This window comes from Macadamia integrifolia, chromosome 8, assembly GCF_013358625.1.
Source record: "Macadamia integrifolia cultivar HAES 741 chromosome 8, SCU_Mint_v3, whole genome shotgun sequence".
Lineage (NCBI taxonomy): Eukaryota > Viridiplantae > Streptophyta > Magnoliopsida > Proteales > Proteaceae > Macadamia > Macadamia integrifolia.
Window position 1 is genome coordinate 21116782 of NC_056564.1, and position 9352 is coordinate 21126133.

The window sequence follows — 9352 nt, forward strand, 5'->3', positions numbered from 1 at the left end:
TCAGTCCCGCATTCATCTTTTATCTGTCAGAGTGAAATGGGTTCATTCTATTTAACGTAAGAAGCATCAATTGCAGATCAAACCGATAGCATATCTATACCTATGAGCAGCACTGGCTAAGGATCCACACCTATGAAAGGAGCCGAGCAAGATTGAATTATCATTTCACCCCATATGTCTTGGTGCAATGCCCATATTCCCCACGAAAAACATTATCCCACAAGAAGTAAAAAATGAGTAACCATTGACTGATAAGATATTGGAATCAGACAATTTTTTCGATCCGTTTTTGATTCCTCAAACCATGGAGCCCCATGAAGCTAGACAATTGCCACCCTCGGACTCATACAGTCGCCGATAGAAAGGGTCATACCCGTTTTCTCGGCCAATTTTTGGTTCCATTTCCACCCCATGGACCCTGCCACTACATTCACGGAAACCATCGTATTAATAAATAAACCCATCACAAACAATACGATTATTCGTAATCGCATGTGTTCTCCTTTTTTCTCTAATCAAAACATCCCCAATCCGAATTCTGATACAGATCAGTTTGAAGCAAGCGAATCGGTTCTAGTAGAGAGATGGTGAGTTGCCGATTTCGTTCCCTCATCTTTCATGCATTCTTTCTGTCTTTCACGGCCACCGTCGCACCCAACTCGGCCACCACGACGTCTAATTCGGTAAGAACCCCCACCATATGAAGAAAAAAATCTTGTAATGAAAGTTGATGAAAAGAAAAATTGTATACATACTTTATCCGGCAAATAAAATGTGTTGTTTTTGAATTTGCAATCGCTTCAGACCAATATGATACCGTGAACTAAAACTATGATTGTAACCTTACTTTGTTGCCTTTTTAATATAGTAAGTTGTTTCCCATCATCGACATTGAATGAAGAATTCCTTGCCTATGGGTTTAGGTGTCTTGGAATGGGCATTGGGAATATTTGGGAGGGAATTATTGACTAGCCGCAATAGTGTTGATCCTAGATGGGTGGTTGAACCCCCACTCCATAGATGGAAAAAAACTTTCTCCTTTAATATAATTCATATTCTTTGAATGCAATGTAAAATCTTGTTATTTCAAAAATAACATAATGGTAAAGCACATTTAAATTAGGACCAGTTTTTATGCATGATCGCGTATATAAATTTCTACTATTTTCTCATCCAGCCAATGGTTGAAGGCATGACAATATACATACATGGCCATTCATAAAAGATAAAACCTTTTGCCACTTTCATCTTTAATTCCTCTAGAAGTTAGATCTCATTTTTTGATTCAACTCCGCTCCTTAACACCCATCACTCAAGTCGGCCTATAGCTATTTTGGCAAGCGACACATAGCGAGACGATGATCCAACAGTTTTAAAAAGATGCGAAAAATGAGGTACTAAAAAAGGCTAGGAGAACGAGGAGTCAAGGACCGTTGGATCATCACCTCGCTATGTGTCTCTAACCCAGGTAGCCATGGACAAGACCTAGCAATAGGCTCTAAAAAGAGGAGTTGAATCCCTCATTTTAATCATAGGAAAAAAAAAAACTGATTTTTGGTGATTCCGTGGATGCACGTGCATGTATAGGAAGATTGCGTGTACACGCTATACGTGAAGACGGGATCCATCATAAAGTCAGGGACAGACTCGAAGATCAGTGTGGAGATAGAAGACGAGTTCGGGGATCGGGTTCAGGTAAATGACGTGGAGGAGTGGGGGATGATGGGGCCCAACCACGAGTACTTCGAGTGGGGTAATCTTGACATCTTCACCGGTAGAGGTCCCTGTATGGGGACGCGTATCTGCCGTCTCAACCTCACATCGGACGGCACTGGACAACACCACGGCTGGTACTGTGATTACTTGCAAGTCACGTCGACTGGGGCCCACCAGGGTTGCAGCAAGACTATCTTCGAAGTGCAGCAGTGGCTGGCTACCGACGCTCCACCTTATCGTCTCTCAGCTGTCCTGGACGGTTGTGGGCAACAGAAGCTTGGAATAACTACTGATCAGACGACTCTCGTTGTTAAGAATGATCACAGCAATGATTTCCAGATGAACGATCACCATATGCCCGGTGGATCTGATGCTCCTTTCGAGATAAACGATCACCACATTCCTTGTGGATCTGATGCTTCTTTTAAGACGAATGATCCCCATACGCCTGGTGGATCTGATGCTGCTCTATAAAATATCAATGACAAGAATATCTGTCCGGAAAAAAATCCTCGTTGGGACTTGACAATCTAGAGAGTCAATCTTAGGAGTGACATAAGGATGTGTGCCCATATTTGGGGTGTGTGGTCGAATCCCCCTTAGCTTTAGCTTTGTGCTGTCAAGAGAGGATCCAGAATCCAGATCCATATCTGTCCCCTCCCCATATTTTTTCTGTTTTATTCATGATGTTATAATTGTGAGGGACTTGATTAGTCTATACATCCATCTTCGATGTTGTTGACGGTCATTGGTCTCTACAAACTCAATTCATAGAACATTCCTTTCTCCACTTGTTAGAAATGCGGATTGGCTATATCTGATGCCCATCTTCCTCCAATCAAATTCGGATACCTAAGTTTTGATATCATGCTGGAGGAATCAACCCGAAACCTTAAGAGTATTAGGTGAAGAAAGTTTCTCGAGTATATCTAGGCATTGAGGACAAAAATAAATAAGTGATTTGAGACTATAATTAACACCTAGCATCTTAGCATACTGCACATATGGTCAGATGATGACATTTGTCCCTTTTGTCATTAGTGGGTGCAACCCAAAAAAATTGAACAAATTGTACGTCATCTTCCTTCGAAAAACATAATTTAAACAAACACATTGAGAGCTCCTCGGTTTGGTTTTCAAAGATTAACATGTTACAGAAGCACATCATATCATAGAAATTTATTGATTTGTTGTGTTTATCTTCTATAATTTTTTTCATTAAGTTCAACCCCTTATAATAACACATAATATGTTAGAATTGGTCTCAAAATTCAACCATCAATAATAGGTGATGTAGGTAACATATTCATCAAATTTAAAATTTTACTAAATTGCCATATGACAGTAAAAGTGAGCCCCATCATGGACGGAATAGGGGGCTTTTTTATTCTTTGGGATTATCTGATATAAACTTGTAGCAATCATTTTTCACTTGGTCTAATAGTTTCGAAAGCTATCTAGAACTCAATACCCTAAATTTGTAGGCTGGGCTATTTAAACAAAATAAAATCAAAAGTATTAAATTTGCAATAGCATTTATCTCTTAACATCGACTCTAATAGATGTATTTTTTTCCTATCTTTTTCTGTAAGAAATTATAATAGATGTCTATAGCACTTAATAAATTTTGTTAAAAAAAAAAAAAAACCCTAAAGAATTATATATGTGATTATATAATAAAGGTAAGAGATCGCTTCTTAAAGACTAATGAGAGTATACGTGCTCAAAGGCATTAATATGTATAAAATTTTCTTATCATACAAAGTCGAGTGGTAATTTTGTATGTTCCCACGCAATCAGACAATATTCACTCATCAACAATCTAAGTTCCCCGCATCTAAATAAAGAACTGCATTAAAATGTGTCATTTTTAGGATTAGCACATATTGACCCCACAACTGCATGAACCGAGTCATACCGGAGTTGAATAAATGAGAATCATTAAACTTTCACTGAAAATAGTGAAAAGTACTAAATAGTTCGGTGTGAGTGGTCCCAAGAAAATAAAAGGAGTCGAACTCAGAATCATACGTTTCCTTAGACAAAGGTCCTTGTCAATTGAAGGTTGTTAAATGTGTGCCATTTGTTCTTACGAAAAAGGAAGAAAAAAAGTAATGTCTGCCATTTGTCATCACTTTTGAGTGACAAGTAAGCTGCATAGTCACATTCCGCAATTGTTTTGCTAGGCACGGGTCCCAAGATTTCTGGGCTAACCTAATCCTATCCCGTTATTCCCTGATGGTTGGTCAGCACTGACACCAAACCCAGAGCCCCTATTTCTGGACCGGTTCATGTTGGTTGGACCAAATCTCACCAGTGCCCGTGAACCCCAAGAAAAAGACTACTTGCGAGCAAAGCTCCCTCACTTTTTCTCCAACTCAACAGCTAAAAACTCTCTCTCTCTCTCTGTCTGTCTCTCTGTCTCTCTCTCTCTCTCTCTCATCTTCATATGGAAGGCTCCGATTGTTCTTGCTTGCGTCAGCTTATCAACTACAGCAACAATGGCGAAAGATCCGATCATGGTTCTCGTCACCGGTGCCGCTGCTAACTCACTCTCATATCACATTTCTTCCTTGGTATTATAGAGAAAACGATGACCTGCTTTTGAAGTTTTCTAGTGTTTGGATTTACGTTACGTACTACGTAGTCGATGATGCTGTAAATCATGGCATTGTATATTGTGTTCTCATGATTAGAGGAAAGTAGGTCGTTCATGTTACGTTGTTGTTGTTGAAGTAGTTCAGTTTTGAGGTTCTTTTCCTTGAAATGAAGAAATCTTAGACATGTTCGTTACCTAGGGTTTTTGTCTTGGAATTTGGATGTCTTGGCGTGGATGCTTTTTTTTTCTTGTATTGATTCTCAGTTCAGATTGGTTTTTTATTATAAAATTTATCTAGAAATAGGAGAATGGTTCTGCCGATTAGTGTGAACACAATTGAAATTGCAATTCATTTGGAATGGAATCAATGGAGTACGAGTACATTCAATTGCTTCAAAAGATTCTGGTGGTCTCTGTTTCTCTTTATCTCTTTCGGAAGATTATCAAGCATATGGCTAGTTTCATGAATGTTGAAAAAGAACCCTTGAAGGTCCTTGTCACTGGTGCTGCAGGCATGTTTCTTTCAATCTAATTACCAAATAGATTGGGATTATGACTATCTGAATATTTATTGAAATACATACACACACACGCACGCAAGCAGAGCAACCTAGTGCACGAGGCTCCTGCTACTGCGGGGTCTGGTAGGGGCAAATGTATGCAGCTTTACCCCCTGCTTCGGAGGAGAGGCTGTTTCCAATAAATATTTATTGAAATAGTTGGGGGGGGGGATTGTTCTAACAAGGGCAAAGATATGTACTGATAAGAATGTTGATTTGTCCAACTAATGCGTGTTTGTTGTATCAACCTTCACATACAATTTATCTCCTTCCCCTTGATTATTTAGTACCAATAGCCCTCTTTTTTTTTTGGATGAATAGCAATGGCCCTGTTTTAAATAGGAAATTTAATGAAATAGAATATCATGCTGTTTTACAGGGCAAATAGGCTATGCTCTTGTTCCTATGATTGCCAGGGGAGAGATGTTGGGGCCAGATCAGCCTGTTATTCTGCATATGCTTGATATTGAACCTGCTATGGAGGCCTTGAATGGGGTAAAAATGGAGTTGATCGATGCTGCGTTTCCCCTCCTCAAAGGTTTGTCTCTTTTGTTTTTAGGGATGCCCTTAAGAATGTTTAACAGCTATTATGATACAACTCTACTTCTCTTTCATGAATTGTCTGGGTCATTCAACAGGTGTTGTTGCCACCACAAATGCTGTTGAGGCTTGTGAAGATGTCAACATAGCAATTATGGTTGGTGGGTTTCCTAGGAAAGAGGGAATGGAAAGGAAAGATGTGATGTCTAAAAATGTATCCATTTACAAAGCTCAAGCTTCAGCTTTGGAGAAGCATGCAGCTCCCAACTGCAAGGTGAAATGGATCTCATGACTATATTTTCCATTGCTATCATGCATTAATTTCATTCTTAGGTTGTGGTAGGCAGGGAGTCTTGTGGTAACCCAATTCAAATTTCAATTTCATGAGAATTATGTCCCCTATTACTATGTTTAAAGTTTTCAGTTTATACAAGGAAATGATGGAACAAATTTCTATTTTCTGTGTTTCCTCACAGGTGCTAGTTGTTGCCAATCCAGCCAACACAAACGCACTCATCCTAAAAGAATTTGCCCCTTCAATCCCTGAGAAAAATATCTCATGTCTTACGCGGCTTGATCATAATAGGGCTCTTGGGCAAATCTCAGAGAGGCTGAATGTAGATGTCAGTTATGTGAAAAATGTCATCATATGGGGTAACCACTCTTCAACTCAATATCCTGACATGAATCATGCAACTGTCATTACTAGCAGTGGAGAAAAATCTGTCAGAGAACTTGTTGCCGATGATCAATGGTAACTCAACTTCAATTTTCTTCTATTGTTATTTAGGAATTTCCCTAATCAATGGTTAATGGCCAAGTTTTGTGGCAGGCTTATCACCTTCCTTTAATCTTCCATCCATCCATTTCAACCTTCTATCTGTTCGACTGAAGATCTTCTCTGTTTCTAATTTTTGTTAGGCTGAAGACTGAGTTCATCACCACTGTTCAGCAGCGAGGTGCAGCCATCATCAAAGCCCAAAAACTCTCAAGTGCATTGTCTGCTGCCAGTGCTGCCTGTGATCATATACGTGATTGGGTTCTTGGCACCCCTAAGGTTAACTACCTTCAGCAAAAGTGGCATTTGATTGCCTTTTCTTTATCCATAATTAGCTTCAATTCATTTAATTGTGTCTTTTATCCTTCATCTAGGGGACATGGGTATCTATGGGAGTTTACTCAGATGGGTCTTATGGGATCCCATCTGGCCTTATCTACTCCTTCCCTGTTACTTGTGAGAAAGGAGAATGGTCAATTGTGCAGGGTACGTTACTCTGAACCCATACTAGCATTACATAACTGCATCTCCTTTTGTCTTGCAAAACATAAGAAGTCACAGTGAGGACCTAATAACAACTTAGTATTAACTTGGGCTGGTTTCTCAGTTTCCATTTCATGTTGTTTGATTTAAAATATGGTGAGGTTTTGTGTGTTACCATGGTTTGTAACATATATTACGCTTTTATGCTTTTCATTTTTTATGATCAAATAAAATGTGGTGCCTCTCTTACAAAGTTTCAGTTTGTGGAATCAAGACTCTTTACCAAAAACGAAAAAGCTTGTGGATCAAGACTAATTGATTGATATGGCAGGTCTCAAGATCGACGAGTTTTCAAGGGAAAAGATGGATGCCACAGCAAACGAGCTCATTGAGGAGAGATCTTTAGCTCATTCATGCCTTAATTGATAATGTACACTTTACTTGTGGGATATATGTGTCCATCAAATCGAATTAAATTGTTAATTGTTAATTAATTTGCTTTTATATATCATGGCAATTGCCTGTACTAAGGTTCAACCTTAAATTATTCACAAATAGGGTCAAAATTGGGCATTTTGCTTATAGGGAAGTCACAATGTATATCTATCATCGCTTCCCAAATATAAACGTGAATATTCATATTGTATATGAAATTGGATCATCTAAGTATCTTGCATAGTTGTTGGTTTCTAGACTTGAGAGGTCCTTATCATTGCAACGAGGCATTGTGTAATTTGACGTACTAAAGATTGATACTTATTTTGGCTGTATATTAATATGCTAGATATGCAGTGTTCATCTATAAATGGAAAAGATATTCAACATGAAATTAACTCCCGACTAGGGGTGAATGTTTTGAGGGTTATCAGATTGTGATTAAATGAAATCCCAAGCTCGGTGTCAGTTTTGTAGAGTTTAACACCTTTTATCTCTCTTCTTACTATAAGTAATGACTTCGCCACCTTCTATATAGACGTAAGAGATATGAAAGTAAAAAAAGAGTGCCACAGGCCCACACCACCAACTAGTTACAAAAATACTAATTAAATGGGATCAGCTATATGGACCCTGGCCTCCAGTCTGCCAAATTATTAGGCTGTGGCCCAAGCTTGGTGGTGACAGGCATATGGCCCATATACCTGTGCCAGACCTGGCCCACACCCAGCCCACCCACCTTGTGGATTGCAACAGCCACCAATCTGCCAAATTATTAGGCTGTGGCCCAAGCTTGGTGGTGACAGGCATATGGCCCATATACCTGTGCCAGACCTGGCCCACACCCAGCCCACCCACCTTGTGGATTGCAACAGCCACCAATCTGCCAAATTATTAGGCTGTGGCCCAAGCTTGGTGGTGACAGGCATATGGCCCATATACCTGTGCCAGACCTGGCCCACACCCAGCCCACCCACCTTGTGGATTGCAACAGCCACCTGTAGAGCTGGAATTTCAACCGTGATCTTGAAAGATTAAAAACATTAATCACCCAAAACCGAGCATCCATCATTTCATTGGAATAAATTGTACTGAAAGAAGACGAAGCATGTAACAATACAATAATTCAACCTGATGAATTAACTGATACAGATGAGATAGAAGAAAAATGGATGTGATTTTGACAAAATTGGATTTTCTCTAATCTATTGCTTGCCAACCTTCTTTTATGGCTGCCAAATCCTCTTAACCGGGCCAACGATGGTACAGTAATATATCACTAAAAAAGGGGCAAGTCAGAACGAATGCAGCCTTACGCCCGCTTTGCAGAGAGGCTGTTTCCCAATTCGCACCCATGGCCACTAGGTCACAATGGAGCAACCTACCGTTGTGCCGAGATCCGCCCTCTGATACAGTAATATGTCACTGAAGAATCCAACTTGTATATTACAATTTGAAGCAGAGTTGCACTTCAATTTTTTCCCCTGTACACATTACAACTTAAGCCAGAGCTTTTGAAGGAAAAACTTGGCCACCTCCGGTCCAGAGATTGTGTGACCTGATACGTCTGCTGGAGGTCCATTCTAAACTCAAATTGATTGTGCAGAAAAGGAAAAGTTGGCAGGTGGGTCATGAGTCGTTGTTGAAGCCAGCCCTGCCCTCAGCATGAGTAGTAGACCTTGTCACCACATCTTCTTTTCAGTTTATTTCTAGTCTGGCAACAACTCTTCAATATCTCGCGCTTCGTCTACAATTTCCTTGCTAAATCTGTCCAATAGATGCTGATTGCCTCTATTATCACTATTGTTATCTAACTCATCCTCCCTATCTGAGCCCAAGACATCATCCTCTCCTGGTGGCTCCAGATCACTGCTGTTATCAACAATATTCTTTCCATATGGTTTCCGGCAGATGCAAGATGATGGGAATTCATGGAATTCACCTCGTCCTGGCCTCAACTCCTCTGGCTCTCCCATGAAGCCTTTTTGGCATGATCGCACTTTCCTGGCAAATGTATCCCAATCCATCCGCTCCCGTGCCATGAACAATGCACTCAGCTTCTTCGCATTTGGCCTGATTGTCCTTTTGTGGCCCATGTACCTCCTTCAGTTCAAAATGTGAAATCAAACATCAGAGAAATTGAACACAAACAAAAGGAAAGTATGTATCTATCATTCATTGGCAATATGGAAATATCCTTAAAATAACATCAAATGCAGTGAACCTATGTTCACGGAAAGA

General features: G+C 39.9%; 3 protein-coding genes across 4 annotated transcripts in view; 2 read left to right on the forward strand and 1 right to left on the reverse strand.

The window, feature by feature from the left end:
• The first annotated feature begins 491 nt into the window (after positions 1-491).
• On the forward strand, positions 492-2504 carry LOC122085548 (PLAT domain-containing protein 2-like). The gene is made up of 2 exons (XM_042654023.1): positions 492-683; positions 1588-2504. The coding sequence occupies exons 1-2, from the start codon at positions 585-587 to the stop codon at positions 2188-2190; spliced, it is 702 nt and encodes a 233-aa protein (XP_042509957.1). The 5' UTR covers positions 492-584; the 3' UTR covers positions 2191-2504.
• A 1588-nt stretch (positions 2505-4092) lies between these two features.
• LOC122086045 (malate dehydrogenase-like) lies at positions 4093-7368 on the forward strand. 2 transcript variants are annotated; one of them, XM_042654735.1, is made up of 7 exons: positions 4093-4292; positions 5255-5413; positions 5514-5689; positions 5892-6169; positions 6337-6472; positions 6568-6679; positions 7008-7368. In XM_042654735.1, exons 2-7 carry the CDS (start codon positions 5281-5283, stop codon positions 7100-7102), a joined length of 930 nt encoding a protein of 309 aa, XP_042510669.1. In that variant the 5' UTR covers positions 4093-4292; positions 5255-5280; the 3' UTR covers positions 7103-7368. The 2 variants fall into 2 exon arrangements, with proteins under 2 accessions (XP_042510669.1, XP_042510668.1); XM_042654734.1 differs by lacking the exon at positions 4093-4292 and adding an exon at positions 4418-4827.
• A 786-nt stretch (positions 7369-8154) lies between these two features.
• The window catches only part of LOC122086990 (O-fucosyltransferase 29-like), a 19987-nt gene continuing 18789 nt past the window's right edge, over positions 8155-9352 (reverse strand). Inside the window, exon 9 of the mRNA XM_042655934.1 lies at positions 8155-9214. Coding sequence (XP_042511868.1) covers positions 8821-9214 — 394 coding nt within the window. The 3' untranslated portion in view covers positions 8155-8820. The remainder of the gene's footprint in view (positions 9215-9352) is intronic.

Bases quoted from the DNA above. Each gene is read 5' to 3' on its own strand.
- LOC122085548 (XM_042654023.1), top strand. From the start codon at position 585: ATGGTGAGTTGCCGATTTCGTTCCCTCATCTTTCATGCATTCTTTCTG. The intron at 684-1,587 runs GTAAGAACCCCC...GTGCATGTATAG, and splicing joins CCACCACGACGTCTAATTCG to GAAGATTGCGTGTACACGCT.
- LOC122086045 (XM_042654734.1), top strand. From the start codon at position 4,674: ATGGAATCAATGGAGTACGAGTACATTCAATTGCTTCAAAAGATTCTG. The intron at 4,828-5,254 runs GCATGTTTCTTT...GCTGTTTTACAG, and splicing joins CCTTGTCACTGGTGCTGCAG to GGCAAATAGGCTATGCTCTT. The intron at 5,414-5,513 runs GTTTGTCTCTTT...GTCATTCAACAG, and splicing joins TGCGTTTCCCCTCCTCAAAG to GTGTTGTTGCCACCACAAAT.